Source organism: Bos javanicus, chromosome 10, assembly GCF_032452875.1.
Source record: "Bos javanicus breed banteng chromosome 10, ARS-OSU_banteng_1.0, whole genome shotgun sequence".
Taxonomy (NCBI): Eukaryota; Metazoa; Chordata; class Mammalia; order Artiodactyla; family Bovidae; genus Bos; species Bos javanicus.
The window spans coordinates 10477202-10490389 of record NC_083877.1 but is presented as its reverse complement, the minus strand read 5'-3'; the positions used below and the strand labels follow the sequence as shown (position 1 = coordinate 10490389).

Genomic DNA, 13188 nt, shown 5'->3' with positions numbered 1-13188 from the left:
TTGACCTTCATTTCCGTTTGCAGTTTTAAAAATATGCTTATTCATAACATTTTCTAGCTGTGTGACTTTGGAGAAGTCACTTGGGACCTCTGCTTTTGTACTGTGAAATGGGTGTTGTATACCTGCTTCACAGGGTTTTCATGAATATTGAATAAAAACATTTTGTAGCTCTAAGTTTTAAAACTTTTTGACCATGACCCACAATTTTTAAAAAAATTCCTACTTTGTGACAAATTAATATAAATATGTTTAGCCAGAATTTCATGAAACAATGAGTATACCCTATTTTACATTTTCAGTCATTTTTTAAAATACCCATTAAATTGATCATAACCCTCTGGCTGTAACCCAGTGTTTTCTCATAAGCTCTGAGTACATAATGCATGTCAGGTTCTCTTTTATCTCTAGTGATTATCTCCTGTAGGTAGTTCAGAAGTCAGCTGTCTCTAGTAGTTTACCTCTGCTGCTAAGTCACTTCAGTCGTGTCCGACTCTGTGTGACCCCATAGACAGCAGCCCACCAGGCTCCCCGTCCCTGGGATTCTCCAGGCAAGAACACTGGAGTGGGTTGCCATTTCCTCCTCCAAGTTTACCTCTAGTACATTCATTTTCAGAAAAGCTAAGTAGTAAACAACCAACCAGCCAACCAAATCTAGCTTATTGTATTGCTGAATCAAATTTTTGGTCAGTGAAAAGCGAATGTATTTATTTGGGCTTTTGCGATACCGTTACGACTGAACTGTTACACCATTGTTGTGAAATAGATCTGATGCATGTGAGCAAAACATCACATCGTTACAGGGATTGTTTTTTGCAAAACCCCACAGTGGGACATAGCATCTGACAGAATTTTGCCTATGATTTTTGTTACCTGAAGAGCTGACAAAAATTGGAAACATAAATCATTTTTAGTTATATTTAATTCAGCCTTTTTCAGTTGAAAAATAAAATAATACAAAGCTAGTTCTGAGAGCCTGGGAACGGGCGGCCCCCATGCATACAACACCGGATGCTGCTCATTGGTAGATTTGTAGCTGAACTACTTGAGGACCACTCATGCTATGCTATGCTAAGTCACTTCAGTCGTGTCCGACTCTGTGCGATCCCATAGACGGCAGCCCACCAGGCTCCCCTGTCCCTGGGATTCTCCAGGCAAGAACACTGGAGTGGGTTGCCATTTCCTTCTCCAGTGCATGAAAGTGAAAAGTGAAAGTGAAGTCGCTCAGTCGTGTCCGACTCTTAGCGACCCCATGGACTGCAGCCTAACAGGCTCTCTAACTATTAGCTGTGACTAGAGGAAACTTGATCAGATGAAAGTGAGAGTCACTTCCAAGCCTAAGGGCTGTTGGAATGAGAATTGCAGAGAGAAATAGAGTGGGAATGGACTGGTGGCATTTACTATCTGGAAAGCACCAAGGAGGATAACATATTTGAGAAGACAACTGTGTTGTTTCTTTGGACCTCTAGTTCAACATTAAACATGTTTTATATGTTAAAATCATTTTTTGATGATAAGCCAGGAAAAATTTTTAATGACTCCCCAGTTAAAAGTTTGACTAATAAACATTGCTACTCTCCTCACTCCTCCATTTTGAAGTATGTCAGAAACAATTTGGTACAAAAATATAAAAATTAAATTTGAATGTTTACTAGAAAATTACTAATTTAGAGTTTTTAGGAATGTGCCGCATGTATTAACAAGAGTTAAATTCTCATTACCAAGAGGCTATTTCCTTAGATTTCCCTACTGTATTCTCTGAGTTCTCAGAATATAGCATTATTTAGTGGAAATCATCTGGGGAAAGAAGAATATTTAAAGTCTAGTGTAATTGAAAGTACAGTGCTACTTTTAAATGTAATTGAGTTACTGTATATTTTAAAATACCAAGTATTTTATCTGAAATGAATAGGATTTTAAATGCGCAAGTGGGACAGGATGATGTCACTTGGAAGTTATTTAATAAATAGCAAGGTTCTTTGAGTACTGAAGCTGTTGCTTAAATATATACATTGAGTGGGTTTATTCGCTCTTTTCCTATGAATTTGAGCACATACTTTTGATCTTTTAAATGTAGCTACTGATTGAAGTGCCCAAAGAAAATAAGTACTATAATCTTTTAATAACTAGTGCTGTGGCTTAATGAAAGGGCTGAGATTGATTAAAAAAAAAAAAACCTCTTAAAATGATGGCTGGTGTATGAGTATAAAACAGTGTTACTGTTGAAGTATAATTATATAATTTAGTAATCTTAAACTCTTAATTGAAAATGTTAATTTATTTGATTATAGTTTCTTTAGATATGCTAATTAAATCAAATACTTGATGTCATGAAAATATTTCTGATGCACAATTTTTATGATAACAATGATTTTCTTAAAAATCTTTTATTTGAACGTGTACTTAACCGGTTCAAAGACTAATGAATTCAGATCATACACTTTTAAAAAAGATTCTTCCAGAAAAGCCATTTTGTAGTCATTGGTGTCACATTTTAAGTCAGTATACTTATGTTATAGCAATGTCCTTTACAATTCTGTATTTGCTTTGTAGTAAACTTGGAAGTTTAAAAAAACATGCGAAAGTGAAATCTCTCGGTCGTGTCCGACTCTTTGTGACCCTGTGGACTGTAGCCCACCAGGCTCCTCTGTCCATGGGATTCTCCAGGCACGAATACTGGAGTGGGTTGCCATCTCCTTCTCCAGGGGATCTTCCCGACCCAGGGATCGAACCCAGGTCTTCCTCATTGCAGGCAGAGGCTTCAGCTTTACCATCTGAGCCACCAGGGAAGCCCTGAAAAAAAACCCAAACAGCACAGCGGCCTTGTTTTGGGTGCATCACTAGATGGCGCTGTTGTGGTGCAACTGTGCGGGTAGCCATTAGTAGAATAAACTTTGCTTTACTTCAGAGTAAGCCTGTGGTGTTTGTGTTTTAGAGAAAATTAAAAATGGGTAAGTAATCACCTGTTACATAACATGGTAATAGAAACACATAGTTGGTAATATGCAGTCATAATCTTTGAGCAGCGTCAACTCTGTTAGTAAGATTTCTCTTAGAGGCATTGTGTTGTAAGGAGTAGAACTGGGTGGTGGGGTTGGGGAGGGTTTAAACCAATTACCTGATAACCCAGTGGAATTACAGTTTACGTTATTAACTAGCATAGGACAGTGCTTTTGAGGAAATTCCAGTGCTTGAGCTCCAGCTTGTCTGAAGACATACTGTGCTGAAACTAAATTCTTCAGGCATCACATTTGAAGTTAAATAGTCATTAGCGTCCAACGACTCCTTGCCCGTATTCTTTTGGCCTTAGCAAGTATTGTACAGCTTTTCCTTCCATTTCAAATTCCAAAAATCAAGCTAAAGGTGGAATGTTCTTGTCCTACTTCCGGTGTATTTACTTCAATGAAGGAGGGAAGTGGACATTCCTTCAACACTTCCAGACCCGTAGTCAGGCACCCTTGAGTTTCTGCTCCTCTCCTACTCTTCCTTTATTCTCTTTATGAATAAGAAGAATGCTTTCATGCATGTACTGTTCATTGAGTTCCAAGCTAAAAATTGTCACTTGTTCTGTGATTCTTTGGCAGTCTTCAATAGTGATCCCTAAAGCATTCCTTTCTTAGTGTTAACTGAGATGTAAGTGTAGCTTCCTCCACTGTGCCACTTAAGAAGGTCTTTTAGTCCAGTTCGTTACAAGTTTTAAAAGTTAAATAGTACTTAAAAGTTTGTAAAGGTGTAGTTTGCTTTCTCATCTCTTCCTTCATCTAGCCCCATCCGCATGGGCAGCTGCTTTTACAAATTCTGATTTTTATTTCTCTTGGTAGTGGCCTATGTAGCTCTAATATGCTGTTATACTGCTATTTCTTGATTAAAAGATTTGGATACTAAATCCTTATAGCAGAAAGTCAATTAATAATGAACTTTTATGATTTCCATATTTCCTCCACCCATCTCAGTCAGTCCTATAAATTTTTCCATTGATTACCTCTACAGTATTAAATGGGGCCCTAAAAATGTAATTGTGTGTACTGTGGGTCTGTGTTGCAAAGTTAATGAATGACCAGTGTGTAGCTAGACAGCCAGGAGAACTGGAAGACCACCAGTCACATCTTATGGGGGAACATGTTGTTTCAGAGTTTACTATATGTACACCTCTTTCTTCAGTTACCATTTGTGTAATTTTTAAAATGACAATTGCCTGGAATAACTTAGAAGCTTGTTTTATCACATAAAAAGCCTGGAGGCTGATTCATTGAGTCAATGACATAATCAAGGAACCAGATTCTTGGTTTTTCCATCTACTCTGCTTCACAATGTTGGCTTTCTTCTCAGGTTAACTGCCCTCAGGCTTCCGGGTGGCACTCATGGTAAAGAACCCACCTGCCAATGCAGGAAACACAAGAGGCATGTGTTCAATCCCTGGGTCTGGAAGATCCCCTGGAGAAGGAAATGGCAACCCACTCTAGCACTCTTGCCTGGAGAATCCCATGGACAAAGGAGCCTGGTGGGCTACAGCCCGTGGGGTCACAAAGAGTCAGACACTACTGAGCGACTTAGCACAGCACTAGCTGCCCTCAAGGTCCTAAAATGACTCTTCAAGGCTGGGTGTCACTGCAAATGCAATATTATTCAAGAGAACATCCCTTCTTATGTGTGTATCTTTTTGTGGGTGTATCCAGAAGCTTCCAGCAAACTTTGCCTGGTTATCTCATTATCCAGAACTACTTAAGGGATTTATTCCTAAGCAGACTTCTGGCAAGGAGGATGGAATTGCATTGATGATCTTAGTGAAGCTCACTGACGTGTGGAGGAGGGTAGGGAGCACTGTCTGAGGTGTGCTGGAAAGAAGCCAGGAGGAACAGTTGGTGGATAGTTAGCCAGCAGTGTCTGTAACATCAAACTCTTCATGGAAGGTATCATCTACCTTGTTTCTTATCTCTCTGCCAGGCTACTTTCTTTTGAAAAATTAAGTAGAAAGTCTGGGAATTGTTTGAAATCATAACATTATGTCCACTTTGCTACAATATGTAATTGTACTTAAATTTCTGAAAAGGATATTTGTAAGCTAGGTATTAAAAGAAGACTAGGAAATGTATAATTACTCTCTGTTCCCTTGAGCTTGGTTGTATTTACTGGACCCATACTTTTACACTTCCTTAGAACAAAAGTCCATTGGGCAATCTCTTAATATTTGCAGTAGTATAAGCTTTAGTAGTAATTAAAAAAAAATCATCATTGATTTTTCTTTTCAACTAAAGCTATCCAAATGACAAATGTTAGCTTTTTGTTTTATTCCTAGATCTAGAGCTTTTATTTTTCTTGGCAAATAGTTTTTTTGTTTTGCTTCAGTTTTTCATGATCTCCCTTTCTTATCATACAGATAGATGCCTGAGAGTTAAATGCAATAATTGTTTATGTTAATTTTTATGAGTGTAAATAAACTTTATTTCTGAAACAAAATTCTGATTTCACTACATTTTCCTCAGAGCCATCTAGTCTTTACATTCCTCTAATTTTCTACATCCGTATCAAATTGTAGAGTTCATTACTGTATGTAGTACTTATAGAATTTTAGCCCATGATTATGACATTCAGAATTCTTTTTTTAAGCATTTTATTTGTCTATTTTTGGCTGTGCTGGGTTGTCTTTGCTCTGCGAGCTTTTCTCCAGTTGTGGCGAGCAAGGACTACTCTTGGTTGCAGTGTGAGGGCTTCTCATCACCATGGGTTCTCTTATTGCAGAACACAGGCTCTAGGCCTGCGGGCTTCAGGAATTGCAGCACACGAGCTCAATAGTTGCGGCTCCTGGACTCTAGAGCGCAGGCTCAATAGTTATGGTGCGTGGATTAGTTGCTCCACGGCCTGTGGGATCCTCCCCAACCAGGTATCAAACTCATGTCTCCTGCATTGGCAGGTGGATTCTTTACCCCTGAGCCATCAGGGAAGCCCAGGATCTCCAGAATTATATTATATATAATATGTATTATATTATACCAAATTTTAGAGTTATTTTATGAACCTTCTGGAAAATACTCAAGTAACCTCTTTTAACGGGTCGTGAACTATTGATGGAAGAAATTACACAGTAGATGGTTCTCTAAGATTAAAATGTGTGTGTGTGTGTCTCTCTCTGTGTTTGTCTGTGTTTAGTTTTGTTTCTCTAAGCTCATTTAAAGCATTCCCTGCCAAAACCTATTTGCTTTTAAAGTTGATTTTTAGATTAATATTTAATTTCTTAGGAGAGTTACTCTGTGGTGTTATATAGGACTAAAGGCCTCGATTTTGTGTTATGCTTTATATATATGTATATTCTAGTAACAGTAATGTCAATAAAGACGGTAGAATATAGAAATTGGCTTTTGGTGAGATGTATTTACCCCAAAATTTATCTTTCCATTCTCATATTGTAGTTATAAATCTAAGTCCTATGAGATGTTACTGTGTTCCATGAAGAATTCTGGGGTTAGATCATTTTGCTGCATGCTGGGTTGGTTATTCAGGGTTAAATGGATTTCTTTACTGCAGGACTTCTTAGAACTTTATATTAACATGCTTTATAAATGTTTCAGAGTGGGACACACACGATGTTTGCAGTACTTATTTAAACATGGAACACTCAGTTCTAGGACTTTTGTTCCATAGACCATACTTTGGAAAATGCTGGTATTTGATGCAGTTGGTTTTGTGTGAATTGTTATTAAGGAAGTAGTGTGTCTAACCTTTATTTACGAGTGCCATCCAGTTTATTTGAAATAGTATTACCACTTGAACACTTGGGATAATCTGTGTCAAGTGCTTTTCAGATCCTTTAAGAGATAAGAGCTTTGAAATTTCAGGTATAGCTTCTCTACTGCTTTCTGCAGCTTTTCTCTAAAATGAAATTTATCCACATGCTTAATATTGATATGTATCTTAAATAGACTAGTGATAATCTCTCTTAATGATTCTCAAAACTTTTCACTCCAGCCTGGTTTTCTCTGTTGAGCCCGAAAGTAACATTTTGAGTTTCCTTCCTGATAGTTTTTACAATGCAAACCCTGTACGCTTTTGAACTTGGTCAAAACTGAGAGCTCATCTTTCCCTCGTCAAGCAACCCCCAGTTCCTGACTATCTTTTCTGTTTACCGTCCTGCCTAGTGGCACTGTCTTCTTTTCAGTTACCCAGACCAGAAACCCAGGAGACAATTTCTTAACCTTGACATTTTTGGATGGATAGTTTTTTGTTGTAGGGTGCTGTCCTGTGCATTATAAATATTTAGCAACATCCCTGGCTTCTTCCCATTAGAAGCCAGTAGCAGTCTTCCTCAGCTATGACTGTACAAAATGTCTCCAGACTTTGAGAAATGTCCCCTGAGAGACAGCTCACTCCAGTTTGATGAACCACTGCCCTATATCCAAACTGTTACTTAATCATACTGTTTCTGCTTTCTTAACTTATCTTTAATCCCTTTTCATTTCTTAATTCCACTCCCTAACCTCCTATCCTTTTTATATTTATTTTTAATACTTGGGATCCTTTGTAAGGTTCTGACTAGCATCCCTATGTCCAATGTTCAGTTCAGTTCAGTCGCTCAGTCCTGTCCAACTCTTTGCAAACTCATGGACTGCAGCACTCCAGGCCTCCCTGTCCATCACCAACTCCTGGCGATTACTCAGACTCATGTCCATTGAGTCGGTGATGCCATCCAACCATCTCATCCTCTGTCATCCCGTTCTCCTGCCCTCAGTCTTTCCCAACATCAGCGTCTTTTCAAATGAGTCAGTTCTTCACATCAGGTGGCCAAAGTATTGGAGTTTCAGCTTCAGCAGTAGTCCTTCCAATGAATATTCAGGACTGATTTCCTTTAGGATGGACTGGTTGAATCTCCTTGCAGTCCGAAGGACCCTCAAGAGCCTTCTCCAACACCACAGTTCAAAACCATCAATTCTTCGGCGATCAGCTTTCTTTATAGTCCAACTCTCACATCCATACATGAATCCTGGAAAAGCCATAGCTTTGACTGGACGGACCTTGGTAGGCAACGTAATGTCTCTGCTTTTTAATAAGCTGTCTAGGTTCGTCATAGCTTTTTGTCCAAGGAGCAGGCATCTTTTAATTTCATGGCTGCAGTCACCATCTGCAGTGATTTTGGAGCCCCCCAAAATAAAGTCTGTCACTGTTTCCATTGCTTCCCCATCTGTTTGCCATGAAGTGATGGGACCAGATGCCGTGATCTTAGTTTTCTGAATGTTGAGTTTTAAGCCAACTTTTTCACTCTCCTCTTTCATCAAGAGGCTCTTTAGTTCTTCTTCGCTTTCTACCATAAGGGTGGTGTCATCTGCATATCTGAGGTTATTGATATTTCTCCCAGCAATCTTGATTCCAGCTTGTGCTTCATCCAGGCTGGCATTTCACGTGATGTACTCTGCATATAAGTTAAATAAGCAGGGTGACAATATACAACTTTGATGCATTCCTTTCCCGATTTGCAACCAGTCTGTTGTTCCATGTCCAGTTCTAACTGTTGCTTCTTGACCTACATGCAGATTTCTGAGGAGGCAGGTCAGGTGGTCTGGTATTCCCATCTCTTGAAGAATTTTCCACAGTTTGTGGTGATCCACACAGTCAAAGGCTTTGGCATAGTCAATAAAGCAGAAGTAGATGTTTTTCTGGAACTCTCTTGCTTTTTGGATAATCCAACAGATGTCGAAAACTTGATCTCTGGTTCCTTTGCCTTTTATAAATCCAGCTTGAACATCTGGAAATTCATGGTTCACGTACTGTTGAAGCCTGGCTTGGGGAATTTTGAGCGTTACTTTGCTAGCGTGTGATATGAGTGCAATTGTGCGGTAGTTTGAGCATTCTTTGGCATTGCCTTTCTTAGGGATTGGAATGAAAACTGACCTTTTCCAGTCCTGTGGCCACTGCTGAGTTTTCCAAATTTGCTGGCATCTTGAGTGCAGCACTTTCACAGCATCATCTTTTAGGATTTGAAATAGCTCAACTGGAATTCCATCACCTCCACTAGTTTTGTTTGTAGTGATGCTTCCTAAGGCCCACTTGACTTCACATTCCAGGATGTCTGGCTCTAGGTGAGTGATCACACCATTGTGATTATCTGGGTCATGAAGCTCTTTTTTGTATAGTTCTTCTATGTATTCTTGCCACTCTTCTTAATATCTTCTGCTTCTGCCAACCCACTGTCTTCAGTGCTACTGAATTTACTGTTCTAAAATGCAAAGCTGTTCCCTATTTACATGTCTCAGTAGTTCCCAGCAGGTACCCTCATGAACTGACTTCTCTATCTCTAGCCTCATTCTTCAAAGTTACTCACACTCACTGAGGTTCATGCTACACATGCTGAGATACTGTGCCATGGTTTCAGGCTCTTCTTAGGCATCAGCTTCTCCATAGTAGCCCTTACCCACTTACTTTCAGAGTCTCTATCATGCTGAAGAGTATTTTATTTGTTTAACGTATCTGTCTTCCCACACCAGGTTGAACATGTCAAAGGCAAAGACCATCTCTCTCTCTCTCTCTGTTTTATGCATGTAGTAGATATTCAGTAAAAGTGTGTATCACCTATTTGTGTGCCCTGATACATGTGGTATCACCCTCATTACTTCTTGAAATTCTCTTCACTGTTTATCAGCTGTAAACTTATTTTCCTAGTCTTTATCATCCAGATGATGATGGCTAGGCTTTTGATCACAGAAATCTTTTTAAGAAATCAGAGAAGAATTGAAGAAAGCAGTGTGTTTAGTTGATGTCAGATGTCATTTGCTTGTAAAAATAGCTAGTTTACCCTAAAGACTTTTATTCGGAATGGGATTAAATTGAGTGGAATAATTGTGCAGATTAATTACACTGTGTGAATTAATATAGTGTGAAAGTATTTGTTGGACTCAAACTGCATTTCCATTGAACAAGGATTTGATGATTAGTCATATAAGGCTTGCAAAAGCAATATCATTGTCTTAACAGTTTTACTTTTTTGGAAAACATATGTATTAGAAAACATGCTTATATCAGCCTACACTATCTAGAAATTTACCCCCTGTCAAATGAAAAAAAGAACTATCAAGTCAATAAGAACAAGTGGCCTATTTCCCTTCTTTATGTGTCTTAATAAATAGAATTCTGTGTGAATGAATTTCTCTATGAATCAAAACTAGTAGCACTCTCTAAACTTTAATTACAAGATGAGAAAAGAGAATCAGAGGTTGCAGGACTTCTGGACGACAACCCAAATGTAGCATCAGCCTCGCTGTGAAAGTCAGAGATTTTGAGGATGGGAAAGGGAGTGAGTAAGACCTACTCCTAGTTTGGAAGACTTCAACTGGTGTAGTGTGTTGCCAGATCATTCATAATTATTTCTCGAGTGAACCTGTGTATAATGGCAGTTAAGCCAGAAGTGATGACTTCCTGCTTCATTTTTTTAGGGAGAGGCATAAAATGTATCACTCACTTCCTTTCAGAAGTGATTCTTTCATAAGAACAGTTGTTATAGAGGTTTCCAGAAATAAAACTGGGAAGAGCCTGGTTACATACAGGAAAAGTACCTCCCTTTCATAACAGCTGTCTGAGGGCTAAAGTAAATCACAGGAGGCATATGTAGCACCCAGCCCATTATTACTAATCTGAAGTCATTTTGCCAAAGACCAAAATTTGCCTTGCCTGTTTTCTAATTTCACTGTTTTCGATACTCTCTTTTCGTGTCTTTAAATTTAAAATTGGAATTTTTTTTTAATTCTTTAAAATGAAAAATTTAAACATACTTAATTTTAACTTTACATAGTACCAGTTAAAATTCTCCTTAGGACCTTAAGCTGCTTTAGGAAAGAAAAGTGTTATGTAAGTGACAGAAACAATTGGACTCCCCCCAGATTTTGGTCAATGCTTGTTACAAGAGAATTTTTACTGAGAACTTGGAAATTTTTGCTTTATAATGGTTCTATTATGTGCAGATTTTTTTTATGCTTGTTTTTTTCAGACTGTAAAAGAAATCTGTAATGATCATATTTTGAATATATATTTTTGAATAGTTTTGGTTCTTGAAATTGTAATTATAGAAACCTCTATTTAAGGCCTTACTTGATCTAGGTAAAAGATTCTGTGATGATGGATTAGTTTGTTTTCCTTGTATTTTTCAATGTAGTAGAGATTATATTGAGTGTAAACTTTCCCAGTAAATTCCTCCCCAGAATTAGGTAATTTTAAATGGTAAAAACTTTTAGCTTAGTGACAGCCACATATAAGATACTTGTATTTTAATAGCACATCGTCAGTTCTATTTGTAATGGTTTTGTTCTACAAAGACACCACAAACACTGAATTAGTGATATTGAACCATCGTCCTGAGGGAGACACAGGGTTAGGCTCCTGTGAGGCTCAGGTCACATTTTCATCAGCCAATCAATAGCCTTCTTTGATTATGTTTCTATTTAAAGACATCCTATTTAATATATATCATTGATTCATTACCATTAACCCTTGGCCAAAAGCACTCATGCCTGAACAAAGCTTATGTAACATTTTTTCTCCATGAGGCACATCACAGTCTGCTTGTACCTAAGAACAGACAGCACTCGGCACTGTGCTTGGGGGCCGTTTGAAACAGTGTAAGTACCAAAAGAAAGCACAGAGATGCGGACTCCAGGGTGCCGAATAAGTTGCAAGAAGGATACTTGTTTATAGTATGAGAGCTGAAACAAGAAGGCTGAGTAGTGCCTTGATCAGCCTCAGGTGGAGCATGTGAGGTCACTGGCAAAGACCAAGAAACTGCCCCAAGTAAGGAGTTTATGGTAACAGATGCACTTTATGGAGTAGGCAAAATCTTGGATACAGAATCTTCAAACAATAAGGATTGACTGTAATTGTTTTAAAGAAGCGTATGGTTGCACACTTCCAGAGTATTCAGATCTAAAGGAAAGTTTCTTATATCTTCAAGGATGTGGGAGTTTTTGGTTAAGACAAATCACCCTCACAGTTTTCATGTTCTCTTGTCCAGTGGAATCAAATTGGCTGCTTTCAGCCCGTCATTTTGTTTTCTCCCCTGCAGGGAACAACCCATCTTCAGCACTCGAGCTCATGTCTTCCAGATCGACCCAAACACAAAGAAGAACTGGGTGCCCACCAGCAAGCATGCAGTTACTGTGTCTTATTTCTATGACAGCACAAGAAACGTGTATAGGATAATCAGTTTAGACGGCTCAAAGGTAAGTTCCATTTACTTTAAATAACCTTGCTGTTTTGCTTTATACAGTATTCACTATACAGTATTCACTTTAGTTTTATTCAGAAGATTTTTATCTACAGTAAAATAAAACATTTTCATTTCAGTTTTTAAAACCTACCTTTTAAAAAACAAAATCGATCAGTAGGGTAGCAACTTTTAGGGTAGCAACTTTTTCATCTACTAAATTACTTCGATTAACCACCTGATATATATATATATTGAGTTGAGGGCTCCCCCCATGGCTCAGTGGTAAAGAATCCACCCGCAGTATAAGAGACACAGGCAACATGGGTTTGATCCCTCCTTGGTCAGGAAAATCCCCTGGAGGAGGAAATGGCAATCTTCTCCAATATACTTGCTGAATCCCATAGACAGAGGAGCCTGGTGGGCTACAGTCCCTGGGGTCACAAAGAGTCAGACACGACTGAGCACTCATGCATGCATGCAGGCATATATTGAGTTACACGCTAAAATATTCTACAAATTTGATTTCAGTATATTTGGTAAGTACTCATTGCATATCTGTTCTGTTGGACACTGTGCTAAGTGCTTGGAATAGATACAGTTTCTACTCTTGAGCATGTAATCTAATGAGGAACTAGACTTCTTTTTAGATATACTTCTATAATCTAATAGCAGTTCAAAATTCCTCAATCATAGGAAGTCTTTCTATATTAAATTCAGTATTCAACAATAAAGTCAACATCCATTATTCAGAAGAGAAATGAAGGGAGAAGACCTCTTTTTATTTTTTAGGAGAGGCAGATAGTAAAATGTTTAAGAGCATGGACTGCCTAGGTTTATATCTCAAATCTACCATCTACTAAGTTTTTGATTTGGGGCAAATTGTGTGTTAACTTCTCTCAGTTTCATTGTTTTCACCGCAGTAGTGGTTGTAAGGATTGAGTTAGTATCTGCAAAGCGCCTGGGTAGCTCAGTGCCTGATGGATAGTATACCCTTCAAAAAGGGAGAAATT

At 38.3% G+C, this 13188-nt stretch overlaps 1 protein-coding gene across 2 annotated transcripts in view; it reads left to right on the top strand.

Moving 5' to 3' along the window:
- The window catches only part of HOMER1 (homer scaffold protein 1), a 140635-nt gene that overhangs the window by 36383 nt on the left and 91064 nt on the right, over window positions 1–13188 (top strand). For both annotated transcript variants that reach the window (XM_061430042.1, XM_061430041.1), the window contains exon 2: window positions 12035–12191. In XM_061430042.1, the coding sequence (XP_061286026.1) occupies window positions 12035–12191 (157 nt within the window). The remainder of the gene's footprint in view (window positions 1–12034; window positions 12192–13188) is intronic.